The sequence below is a fragment of the Cyrtonyx montezumae genome, unplaced genomic scaffold, assembly GCF_038088225.1.
Source record: "Cyrtonyx montezumae isolate F1298 unplaced genomic scaffold, pur_monq_1.0 scaffold_32, whole genome shotgun sequence".
NCBI lineage: Eukaryota > Metazoa > Chordata > Aves > Galliformes > Odontophoridae > Cyrtonyx > Cyrtonyx montezumae.
Window position 1 is genome coordinate 1,320,017 of NW_027072037.1, and position 13,120 is coordinate 1,333,136.

Sequence of the window (13,120 nt, forward strand, 5' to 3'; positions counted from 1 at the left end):
ACCCCTCCTACCCCCCCCCCCCCCCTCCCCAGCCCGAGTAGCGCCGGCACCTGGGGCGGGAGGGAGGCGGAGCTGCCCCGCCCCGTGCAGGAGGCGGTGGAGCGGTGCGGTGCGGAGCAGCGCGGAGCCACTCGTGTCCCTCTGTGCTTTTTCTCTCTCCGTGGATGCGCGCAACGCGAGCGCACGTCCTGGAGCGCAACGGTGCGCGGTGTCCTCGGCATGAAGTCCGCGGGGTTGGGCGTCCTGCTGCCGCTGCTCGGCTGCCTCCTGTCCGCGGTGAGTGCCCCGTACAACCGGTGCGGTTTTGCCCCGCTCGGTGGGCGCTGGTTTTGCTGGGGGGGTTCAGCGGAGACCCTTCTGCCTCGGGCAAACTTTGGGTAACTTTGGAAGTGCGGTCGGTGAAAGGCAGGTGTGCCTTTGCTGGGTTTCTCTGTGTTAAGTGGCAATCCTTTAGCTCCTGTTTTGTTTTCGGTTTTATTTTTTTTTTCCTTTTTTTTTTTTCTCTTTTATTCCCCCCCCCCCCCCGAGCTTTTTCTCGTCAAGAGCGACAGTATCGCAGGAATTCACTTTGTATTCTTAGTGCTTTCTCTCAGGCTCCCGCTGTCGTTCAGTTTTCCTGCTCTCCTACTCACGAGCACGGTGGTTTCGTGCCGCACTCACCCTAAACTGGGAATAACGGGATGTGATGCCCCAGGGCAAAGGGATCCGGGACCGGACCGTCCCCACCCGTGAGAAGTTCAGCCAAGTGCTGTTCGACCTCATCGTTCATCCTCCGATCTCTTATGAGCAAAGGATGCGGTTTTTGCCCTCTTCTGCTTATAATTTCCATGCTATCCAGTCCCTGACCGGCGGCAGTGCTACTTCCTTCCCACCGCTGATGGTGTAGGATTAGCAAATGGGATTGTTTCTGCTGGTGAATGCAGTAGCTCATTTTCTGTGCAGACAGTGCAGGCGTGGGGTCAGGTACCCAAGATTTTACTGAAGCACTGGTTTCCTTGCAGTGTGCAATTCCTAGCTCGTTTCACGGTTGCTTTGGGTTTTCTTTTTTATCTAGTGAGTTGTACAGGGAGCTGTGGCTGTGGCTGTTTCCTTCCTGCAACCTGTAGAGTTGGATCAGGTTGCCCGTGGGAACTGGTTGCCCGTTAGTGCGTGGCTACTCTAGGATTTAAGAATGGGTTGGACTGCAAGGATCCTTAAAGTCTATCCACTTCCAGCCACCTCTGCTCAGCAAGTGATGACTACCCGAGCCACTCCACTCCCCATTGGCAGAGCCAACCAGGCTGAGCCTCTGAGAATGTCAAGTAACTCAGATATTTGGGACTGCATCACTTGTGTCTCTTTAGCTCTCCTTAAGAAGTAATGACTGACTTCAGGTTTGTTTTTTAATGTTGTCAACGTGAGCCACCCAACCGAATTCATCACCAAAGACTTGATTTGAGGAAGAACGGGTGGGAAAATTGATTGAGATATGCGTGTATATATATTTAAAATGGCCAGATAATTAGTTCCAAGAATCCTAAAGATTTTGCCATAGGGAGGATCCAAAACAGCTCATGGACAGGACTGGAGCTGGGTGGAGGTTTAAGAGAGGAGCAATGCTCCTCAGCTGCTGGAGCTGCTCCGGTCCTTGCTCCCACTGAAGCTCATGGCCAAAAAGTCCCAGTTTGCTAAATGCTGTTGGCTCAAAAGGGGTCGCATGGGTTGGGATCCTGTGGAATTGGTCACACAGACTGTTGGAGTTTGGCTGAAGCTCCGGGATGATGGCAACCTGCAGCCTCAGCATGTTCCAAGGGTCAATCCCGGTCCCTTTTCTACCCTTGTAGTATTTTCTTGTTCCATGTTTTATCTTGCTCCCTTGCCTTGGTTTAATGCATCATCGGTTGCTTTGCTGTTGTTTTGTTGTGTTGAATTTCCAACACCTGCTTTGCACCGGCGGGTTAGAGAGATTTACAATCTCCTTATCTCTTTTGATCTGCAAGGTGACTAATACCAAAGCGTCTCAATGCCAGAACAAATCCCTGTTGTTTTTGTCTCTCTGTTTGAGCCTGGGAATCTGTGCTCATTTTTTAAAGCAAAAGACAACTGAGGTAGTGACATCCTGGCTTTGGGACCTGAGATAGCTCAGCAGACGTTTTCCACATAGTTTGTTGTGATAATTTTTATTGGACTGTCATTGGAAAAAAACTTTGAACGAGAACAATTGGCTGATTGAGAAGTTCAGTGCTATAAAGCTGTTGTGGCCCCGTGGCTTCTAATTGCCCTTATAAAGTTTCACCTTGCCCTCTCGTGATCTACACATGTGGAGAAAGGAAACTGTAAAGGTAAATGTTATTTGCTGTGGTTTAGCAGAGCTGCCTCCAGCAGTGGTCAAGCTTAACCCTGACCCGAGGTGTGAAGTTTGGGAGGGAGGATGTGCAATGCAGTGCAAATCCACGGTGATCCCTGTCAGGTTCTGTTGAGCTGTTTTGCCATTTGAGAGCTGGGATTGAGTTGATCAGGCCCAGAGAGTTACTAATTGCAGGGGGTGTGTCCAGTAAATGAGAGGTGGTTAATTCAAGGTTGATCTGTGTGCCTTCAGAGTACGTGGAGTTGGCCAGACTTGTCCCTTTGGTGTAATCTGTGCTTTTCTTCAGAGATTTGTTCTCCTTCTGCCATGGAGGAAGGGAGTAAAAACATTCAGATCTGATTCTTTGGTACCCTGAATGTAAATGCTGGAGAGAAACTGTTAAATTTAGGCTCATGGGACATCCACTTCGGCCGTAACTGCATCTCTTTCATCTGTCCATCGGCTGCAAGTCTGAGAATTGAGATGAATGCATTTAAACCAAAGTACTCAACTCCTAACCCTATCCTTCCTTGAGTCTTGTAACCTAACTCTGTCATCCCACGTCAAGTTCATTTAGTGATGAAATTTTGTGTTGAAACAAGGCCTTGTTACAAAACCTAAACCTATTGCCGGGTTTGTGATTAATTAGCATTTATCCGTGTATAAATGCATGGCAGATTTTATTCATTCATTTTAAGGCCATCTAAGAGCACCTTTTACCCCTTGGTAACTCTAAAACTCTCATTGTCTCTGTATAACAATGAAAGAAGTTCTCAGAGCACGTACTTGCAGTAGAGTGTATTTCTTAGAAGCTCTCATTTCAGGCACAAGAAGAGAAAAGAGGAAAGTTAGAGCGTGTGGAATTTTGAAGGCCGTTTCCTCCAACATGTCAGCAGGGGGATTCATACCATAATAACCACCATACCTTCCTGAGCTGAGAGATCTGCAGAAAGCTCAGGAGAACCTGGCAGGATTGGGATCATGATGTGTCATGGAGCAAGTCTTACTCGAGGTTTCTAAAGAGAAGGGATAGTTGCCAAATATTCAGCGTCAGAAAGCAGATGGGACCATGGACAGAGAAAGCTGCCTAGCTTGTTAATTCGGGTATGGGATGTATGCAGTATGCTTCCCTTTTCCCTTTTTACAGTGCTCTAAAAATAATCTGGCTCAAACTCCTTTTGTGGTGTGACAGCCTGAGGGTTGCATTGAATACCAACGCCGGGTGAATTCTGGCCAGTGCAGACTTGTGATGGGGCTGCTACTTCTTGTTCTTGTTCTCATTGTTTCGTAGCAGTGCAGCTTTGCTGGGTGCTGTCTGGCTCTGCTCACCCAAGCATGGAGGTCAAGGTCACTGCTGGCTGCAAAGCCACTTCTGAAGTTGGACAACTAATCTGGCTCTGCTCACCCAACTGTCCACGCGTGGAGGTTGAAGTCATTGCTGGACACAAAGCCAATTTTGCAGTTGGACATCTGAGACACGAGATCAAGAAGGGTTTGGATACGGTTCTCAGATGTAGGGTCTGGGTATTAGGGGGTGTAGTGTGGAGCAGGGTTGGACTCAGTAATCCTTGTGGGTCCCTTCCGACTCGGCGATGGTTCTATGAAGAGGAGAAGAGGATGAGAAATGAAAAACAAAACAAATTAGAAACAGGCTGGGATGCTGAGCCAGGCAGTGTTGCTCTGTGATGTGGCTGCCTGAAAGCCCTTCGGGTGCTCAGCCCATGACTCAGCCATGTCCTTGCTGTGTCTCTGTGTGTGGGCTGTACTGTACCTTGTCTCCTTAAGTGATAGCTTGTGCAGTTTTCAGGAGATGAAAAAATAAACGTCATTTTTGCTTTACTTAGATGGTCTCCAGCAGAAGCAACTTGAGAGCCTGAGATCTTGTAAAAATCAGTCTTGCCACATCCTATGGTGACTGAGTCTGTAGGACTTGGGAAATCACCTCGTAGACACAAATCCTTGTTGTTGGAGAAGAGGGACAGGAGGAATATCTCCTTATTCAGCATCAATTGTCACATTGTCAGCCTGAGAAAGGGCTCCAGACAGTATATAGATCAGGGAGATCCAAGACAAAAATAATTTGTTTAAATAGATCTGAGTGCGCTTGGTGGTTTGTCACATTCTGCATGAGATCAGTGGCTCAGATTCAGGAGAAGAGTCTGCTGATCTGTGTGATGAGAAAGTTGTTACTCAAGTTTTGATGAGGAGCAGAATTTGGCTTGGTTTTATGAACACGGTGGGTCACGTTGTGCCCTTGGACCAAACCAGCACAGTGGCAGTGTAATTTCTGTGCTGGGAATGGGATCTCTGCAGCACTGTGTTGGCTTATGGAAAGAGGGATGTTCCAGTGCCTGGGAAAGGGTGTGTGGTTGTTGTTACCACCCCGTTCTCTGATCTCGTCAACTTTATTCAGTATCAGAAAGTCCTTTGTAAGGACCAAGGACTTGCAGAGCCTGCCTGTGCCCTGGCACTGATTTCTCTTGAGTTTCCCTCGCTGAGGGCTTGATGCTTCACTGCTCGCAGATGTTCTCCAGAAATCACGAGCTATGTTTGGGTGGGAACCAAGCCAACACGGGATTGTCTGGAAATGAGATCCTGGAGGACTGCGGTGGAAGAAAGATCAAACCCTTTCGTTTTTCTCTATGAGAGAGGAAAGGAAGCAATGTGATGCTGGCTATCAGATTGGCCTCCATCCAGAGCTAACACAGCTAACGACGTGTCGGGGAGGTCCCGTCGGACACGAGCAGCCTCCTCATCACAGCTCCCTTTTGGAGCAACCTGCAGCTTGCTTGGCCTCCTGCCTGCCCACCAGGGATCTCTCTGGGATGATTCATCTCTCCAGCTTTACCTTTTACATTACAAGACCCATAATGCACGGAGAGCTCACTCATTAGCGTTCAGAAAATGCCCTGGGGAACGGATGGGATGCAGATGGGCTCCCAGAATCCAGCTGGGTGCTCCTTAAATTCTTACATGGCCCTTTACTTGTTGAATGGGGCAATACCAGGCTTCTTCAGTGCTGGATTTTTGGAGTATCTAAAGGGTTCTGGAGAGATAGGTGGAAATCAAAGCTTCCTTCTGTTAAGGATGGTGTTAGCAGTGCCAAGAGTTTCTGTCCTCAAACTTCAGCTTGACTGGAAGCATCTGCTGGTTATTAGCTTCACTGCGAATCACTTTAAAACTACTTAGCCTCATGCACAAACCCTAATGAGGGTACAGATACAATAGCAAGAGCAATTATGTTTAATAATTGCCAATCTGTGTAAGTAAAAATAACCTGTGTGAGCATAGCCTGACCCTGCAGGTAAGGTTAAGAGGCGGAAGCAGGTGTGACATTTCTTTAGTTATGGTCCTTGCCTCCAGCATTCATCTCACACTCATTGGTTGGCTGTGCAGATGTGCCTTGGAGTTGCTACAGCTCTGGCACCACGTTTGTGTTGGTGATCAGCTCAGCACTTGGTAGGTTGGTTTATAAAGTGAGTTTAGGGACGCGTTGTGCACCAAGGTGTGCGTTGTGGATTGCTTGTGGTTGGAAAGTGCTGCCTTACTGTCTCAACATGCCAGGTTTTATCTGCAGCCCCAATTTATATGTTTACGTCACACTTCCAGGACTTAAAGATTTTAGCTTCTGAGCTGTACGTGAGTTTTGGAGACCCTGGTGTACTTTGCATAAATTAACTCCCTTTTCCCATCGACTGAAACAGCGGATGTGAACAGCCCTGAACTCCTTGTGAGGTAGGTTTCTTGCCCCCAGGGCAGTCATTCACCGTCCATTCAGTGTCTGAAAAGCTGGGAGATGGAGATTTGCACTTCTGGATTTCTATTGAAATTCAGGTGCTAGAAAGGCATCGGGATTATTTTCTGATGCAGAGCTGAGTTGGGATTATTTTCAGTTTCACCAGTGGACCAAGCAACAGGCTCTGTGGTGCTGCTTTGGTATTCTCTTCAGGACTTCAGAATTTGGCTTTGTTTACACCGAAAGTCAAGAGAAGTGAGCACAGAGCACACCCCAAATCTTTTTGGGGCCAGATGTGTTCACTGAGCTAAACCCCAACGTGTTTGCTGAGCTCCTGTCCTCCCTGTCCCCTCTTTTGCTTTTACAGCAGGCTCAAGGATGCTCCTACTGAACTCATGATGCTAAGCCTGAGCTCCCTATTGGTTTAGTTTAATCTCTGTCTCTGTGAAGTTGTGCATCATCAAGAGGGAAGGTGAGAAAAAAAAAATCTATTTAAATCCAGTTCTTCTCCAGGAGGGAAAATAATCAATACCTCACGTCTCCTTTGTAAATCTGAAATCTATAGGGTGTCTTTTAGAAGGATGTTTATTTGTGGCTCCAGCCTTGATCTTGTGTTTAACAGATGTTTCAATTAATACCTGGTGATCCGCAGCACCACTACACTTGAGCTGCGAGTGTCTCCAGGGCCCTTATCAATGTCACTGTCTCTTGCAGCTAATCAGCCCGTGAGCTCCGTGCAGGTGACCTCGGGGTGGGAATCACCTTGCAGAGCAGGGCACCTGCATCGTGGCATTGCTGAGCAGGTGTGACCCAGAGCAACGGAGATCCCACTGGGTCAGGTTCACTTTGGGTCAGCGGAGATGCGCGCGAATATCCCCTCTCTTTCGTACTCCCTTTCCTAGCAGCCAAACCCACCATGATGCTGTGTTATCTTCTGGTCCCACGCAGGAGATAACAGTGTGCTGTGCACCTTTTCAGGCCTCAGTGACTTCAGCAGCATTTTGCTCCAACCCCTGCAGCCTCCTCTGAAGCCACTAGCTGGATCCCTCCCCAGCTTTTCCACGTGTTGTATCCCTGCAGCCTTCTTTATTCGCGACTCAGAAGCAGCTTTTATCTCATTTTCCCTAAGTGGCCAGGCAGCTGCAGTTCAAACTTCAAGAAACATATGCAAGGCAAAAAGGAAAAGAAATATACTTCATAAAATCCTTAATCACTCTGTGCAATTGCTGCAAAATGAGAAGCTGCTTCAAACCTGAATCTGAGCATCCTTAAGCTTGGAAGCAGCCAGAATCCAAACCACCAATTCTCCCTCTTCCACCTTGATTTAGCTGCAGCCAAATTCAGCTCCTAATTTAAGTGAGTGCAGTGATGTATTTGTTTTTATGCAGTCTTTCCCACTGCAGGCCCCATACTATCTACCAGGGGAGGAGTTGATCCTCTTTATAGCCATGTGGGATGTAAGTCCTAGCTTTTTCTTTAAGTCACCTTTCTCAGCCCTCAGGTTGTGTTTCCATACTGAGGGAGGGAGTGAATAAAACCCTTTCCAGGAGCATTCAGCCCTGGCTTGGAGGAGAAATGCTCATCCACAGAGCTGCAGCTGGGCAGCTCAATGGCTAAAGCCACTTTGTCCCCTCCATGAGTGACAGAGCTCTATTCAGAGTGGTTCCTGGTGTTTCTTGTTTCCATTTGGTTCTCTCCTCTTTACACCTTTCCTTTTAACCGTAATCAGGCTTCTTCCCACTGCTGCTTTTTCTTTTTTTTTTCCCACTGTGTAATAAGTTTTCTTTCTGCTCAGCGTGCTCAAAGGGAAGACAAATGGGCCCCAAAACAAGGCCAGCTGGTGCACAAAGAGCTGCCAGCATGCTCAAGTGTCAACTGCTCGTTGCTTGCATTTTTTGGGAGACTGACATTAAGCATGGCTGCAGGGCTGTGGGTCTCAGCTATGCCATGTGCTTAGTTCCTATGCCTAACAGCTCCTCGCAAAGTATTCCCTCTCTTCTGTTTTGTTCTGCTTACTGATGTTGAGCAGTTTCCTTTTTGTGTACTTTTCTCTCTTTGACTCCTGCAGATTTGCAGTTGGGGCATGAGCTGTGTTTTCAGGTGTGGGAATACTTGCTAGCTCATCCCCTTCTTTTGAAGCACTGTTTCCAGCAAAACTAATAATTGGAAGCAGATAATAATTAGAGTTGAAACTAGGTGATCTTTAAAGTCTCTTCCAGCCCGAGCCATTCTGTGATCCCATGAAAATTAACCTGATTCCTCTTTGCCCCTCTCTCTTTTCCCTCCCTGGTGAGTTAAACATGTTTTGGCAAACAGTGTGTTAAGGGCTTATCTTCAGGATGTTTGTGTGCAGTGTGGATGAGGCAAGGTTTGTCAAGAGAAGTAAGAGCTTACATTGGAACAACTAACATAGATTATATATTAAAAAATAAAAATAAAACACTAGATGTACTTGCATATGTAACGTTGCACCCTGAGGTCTGGAAGAGGAATGAAGCCAAGTAGCCCTTGCTCTGAGTTTAGCCTGCAGAGTAGCCTAACAAAAGCTGCCAATGACCAGCAGTGTTTCCTTGCAGTCCAGAAGGCCAACTACATCCTGGAGTACATCAGCAGAGGTGGTAGTGGGCAGGGCGATGGTGATGGGACAAGGGGGAATGGCTCTAAACTAAAAGTGTGGAGATTTAGGTTAGATGTTTGGTGGAAATGCTTTACTCAGAGGGCAGAGGCCCTGGCACTGCTTCCCAGAGCTGTGGGTGCCCCATCCCTGGAGGTGCTTGAGGCCTTGGATGGGGCCCTGGGCAGCCTGAGCTTGAGGGGGGAGCAGCCAGCCCACAGCAGGGGGGTTGGAACAAAATGATCATTAAGTCCCTTCCAACATCAGCTATTTTATGATTCTGTGTTTGTCAGCGGGACAACGTGGAAGAGAAACATGCTGCTTGGAGAGGGAGACATGTTGCAAAGCCATCACTGCCGTCCTTCTGCATTACAGAGCTGTGGATTATTTCCAGAAGCCAAGCCCACCCATTGCCATTCATGGTTCTGTTGGGCCTTAAAAATCATGGGCTCAATGAGCGTGTTGTTTTTTATGAGGTTTTGCCATCTTCCTGTCTCACAGCCTACAGATTTCTTGCAGTCACAGAGTGATGGGATTGATGGCTCCTACCAGCTCCTCCCTGTCTACACGGTTCATCAGCTCTACAGGTGCCAATTACTCTTTCCTCTGTCATTAACTAACTTGACTAAACTCTAAGCAGTAATTTCAGGCCTACATATAGCCTGAAGTTTTCTGTGTTTGAGTTTTATTTTTCTTAGTGTAGAATCATAGTATCACTGAGGTTGGAAAAGACCTCCAAGAACATCCAGTCCACCTGCTACCAATATTTCCCCACTAAGCCACGTCCTTTAGTATAGAATCATATAAGCACCAGAGTTGGAAAATCTCTCTTAGTATAAGAAGAAATACAGTACTCCATGTACCTCATGGCTGTTGAAATACTTAAAACTGTGGTGCAAGAGGTTAATTTAGAGATCTATTCATCCCTGTACCTAGTTTCTTGGAGTTGGATGTTTGTAAGTGGGTGAAGGTGGGCTGGAAGCGAATGATCTACACTATAATTAAATTGAGATCATCTGAATAAGAGACTCATCGTGCTGGCATGTGTATTTCCACCTTCCACTTCATTCTTCTTTGGATCTTACAAATTTGGAGGCATAAAATGGGAAGATTTTCTTAGTGTCCTTGAGGTCTCTGCCGACACAGGTCTGCTTTTGGATCGTATGGTTATTTAACTTATTGAAGTTCCCCTGACTGGGAAGCTCTTCCCAGAGTCAGACTACACTGGTGGTTTAACTGCTTCAGCCAAGCCTTGATAATTGTGTAGAAGGAAAGGAAATTAAAAATCGAAGCTTGCTGCCTTGGGTCTACTTGACCTGAACCTCAGAAATGTCTTAAGCATCTGGAAGTATTTTTAAACCTAGCTATAAAGTTGCAGCTTTGGTTGTTTTTTTCAACTATTTTACTACTATGCTATTGTTACAGGCAGATAAAACAAAACCAGGATTTATTGAAGGGGCACCTTCCAGAAATGCTGAATTCACTTGTGGAAAGATAGCAAAGCAAAGGGTTGATGGGCTGCAGTTTTTTGCTGGAGGAATGACACCTCATGTGTGTGACAGAACTGCATTTACTCTTCAGGAAAGTGGTGTGGAAGGGAAGGGATGCATCTCTTGTGAAGGTTGATCTGAGGATCTCTGATCCCACTTGGATTGGTGCTGTCTGGGACCATCCTGGGGCTGCAGCATTCCTCAGGACAGCCCGTGCTGGCACCACAGAGCAGCCTGAGTGCTCCTCAATCTTGCACTGCCTTTTTCCAGCCTGTTGGGTTGTGTTTTTTCCCCTCTGCATATTGCTGTAATGTTTTTCTCTTTCTGTTCCTCTCTCCTGGAGATCTGAAGGATTTATTATTCCGCAACTGAAATCATCATCACAATAAAATGGCAGCTGTGCCTTTGATTTGGACTTTCTTTCTTCCCCACTATGTGACTGCTGAAAAGTCACGTCTCTTCTCCAGGAGGGGTGTTAAAAATTTGGCAGGTTGGTGCCCCTCTACTTTGTAATTCTTTCTTCTCTGCCAGTTCACCACTCAAGCTTCCCGGGCTGTCAGCTATGGAAACAGATATTAATTATATATTACAGCCCCGGGAAGGGAGCCTAACTGGTCAGAGTACAGCACATCTAAAAATAAATGGTTGCTCCCCTTGCAGAGTAGCCCAGGGAGAAGAGCAGCAACATTCATTGGGGTGCCTCCGAGATGAGCTGATAAATTGGGCTGCTGCTGGCAGTGAGCAATGATTCAGGCACAGGGTGATGTTGAAAATTCCTTAGTTCAGCTCCAGGCTCAGTCAGTGGACCTTCTGCTAAGGGTGTGCCTGAAACCCAATCTGCAAATAAGAAAAATATGCTTTCTTTACATAGTATTTGCTTATTTCTTTACACTTCTGCCTGCCTGCATCATAAAGGCAAAGCACTTTGTGTTTGGTTAGATTAGTTTAGCAAATTGTATTGGTCACGGGGACTGATGTTATTACCTTCTACATGTGCACTTGTTGGGGAGTGGAAGCACCTCCTGAAGTCTAAGGCTAGTGTTGGCACAGGAGTGTCTGTACACTATATGGGATTGAATTTGGCTGGCTATGGGAAATTTTCTGGCCATGAGAGGAGCATGATATGAGATGAGGCTGCCAAGTGTAGCACTGAAAGCCAGGCAGCCAACTTCTTGTGCAGAAAATGGGTCCGTTTCTGGAAGGGATGTGGGATCCATCCCAGGATCTGCCTTGCAGCATTCCTGTATGAGGTGTGTGTGTTATTCAGCTGCTGCACAGGGAAAGCAATCAGCATGATACTTACTGTTCACTATGCAGGACCCTCCCTCCTGCTCAAGCAAAAGCTTTGCAAAGCCAGAAGAGATGACTGCAGTAGGGATGTACTGCTGAGGAACCTATCAGTGTTGGGACAGGAGAATGGCTGGGCTTGGAGTTGTATCTGGGTTTGGATTTGATATTGGTGGGGGAGGGGTGGGGGCGTGTACAGATGTGCTGCTGGAAAGCTACTAGTATGTTGAGAGGGGCATGGGATCTTTCTAGGGTTTCGTATAGTCCCTCCCAGCTCTGCAACTTTGCCAGTTCTCCAGTGGGAAGCTGCCATTGATGAGGTGTTGGTCTCTGCTGCAGGGCATGTTCCCTTTGCAAGAAACTCAAAACTGGAAGGCTTTGCTGTGCACGTGTCTGGGGTCGTTGCTCTCTGCCCCGTTCCCATTTGTTTGGAGGAATCCATCCGCTGTTGACTCCTGTGCCAGCCACCAGTGTCATCATTCAGGCTGTCATGGGAGTCATTGCCATGAAGGGAAAAGTGTTTTGTTGTGGAATGGAGGCAGGGAAGAGTTATTTCATCAGAACAGTGACCCTGGCCATGTGCTTAGCGTTCAGCCAGAGGGTGACAGTCCCAGCACTGTTTCACAGAGCAGATGAGGTCTGTTTCTCATAAATCTTTTGTTTCATGGCTGAGGAAGAGGGGAATTAGTATTTTTTGATCGCTTTTATATGAGCCGTGGGAATTCTCTCCCAGATTTTTCACGCTGTACCAAAATAGCAAGTTTAAGGAGCGGTCCTTTTCTCCAGAAATGATGCAACCAACCATCTCCATCTGAGCATGCAGAGGGATGTGAGCTGCTCTTGAGGGGTGGGCAGTTGGGTGAGAGGGAAAGAAGCTTAAAATTCATATTGTGCTCAGATACTGAGATCTGTCAGTGGGGAAAACACTATTTCTGCACAGCTCACCCAGTGAGTGGCTGCAGCAGACTTGTGGGCCTAGGGTGTGAGAATGTGGAATGAGATTCATTAAATCTTAAGACCAAGATCTGAAGAAACTTGTCTGATTGCTTCATGTTAGACCCTGATGGCCATTTACCTTCCAGATGTGCTTCTCTTACAACAAGCAAATTGACCTAAAAAAATTCAAAACTTCACAATTTCTATTTTTCTTGGCAGAAGAGTAAGTAAAGGCAAAACTTGCTTTTTATAGATTGTTTTCTAAACCTACTTTTTCAGGCCAGAGAAGTGACCAGCGTGTGCTAAATCTGGTCACATTTCTACAGATTTCACAGTGATGGAAAGGAGGGAAATGTCACTACAGATTTGCAGGCTGGAGGGCTGACACATGCAGAGAAGGAATAACGACCTGTGTTTTAGGTCATAGACCAGATGCTGTTAGTGGAAGAGTCTTGGAAGTAATTCAGTTGCAACTCTTAGTTGCAGGTATATTCATTGTTAATCTGAAGATTTCTACCTTACTTCAACAGAAGTAGATTTAATTGGGTAAAAAAAAAAAAGTCCCGACTTTGAAATATTGAACTAAATCTTGGTTCTGAAGGTGTTTAAGCACCTAACAAAGTCCTGACCCATGAAAACAAGCTTTTGGTGTCTCCTGTGGAGTACATTAGTGGGTACCCATATATTATGTATGGCCAAATTGTGTTTTCTTCATATGGGAAACGGTTGGA

General features: G+C 46.7%; 1 protein-coding gene across 1 annotated transcript in view; it reads left to right on the top strand.

Annotated features, from left to right (window-relative positions):
• Positions 1–219: 219 nt before the first annotated feature.
• The window catches only part of LOC136053955 (vasoactive intestinal polypeptide receptor), a 102,126-nt gene continuing 89,225 nt past the window's right edge, over positions 220–13,120 (top strand). The window contains exon 1 of the mRNA XM_065744949.1: positions 220–276. Coding sequence (XP_065601021.1) covers positions 220–276 — 57 coding nt within the window. The remainder of the gene's footprint in view (positions 277–13,120) is intronic.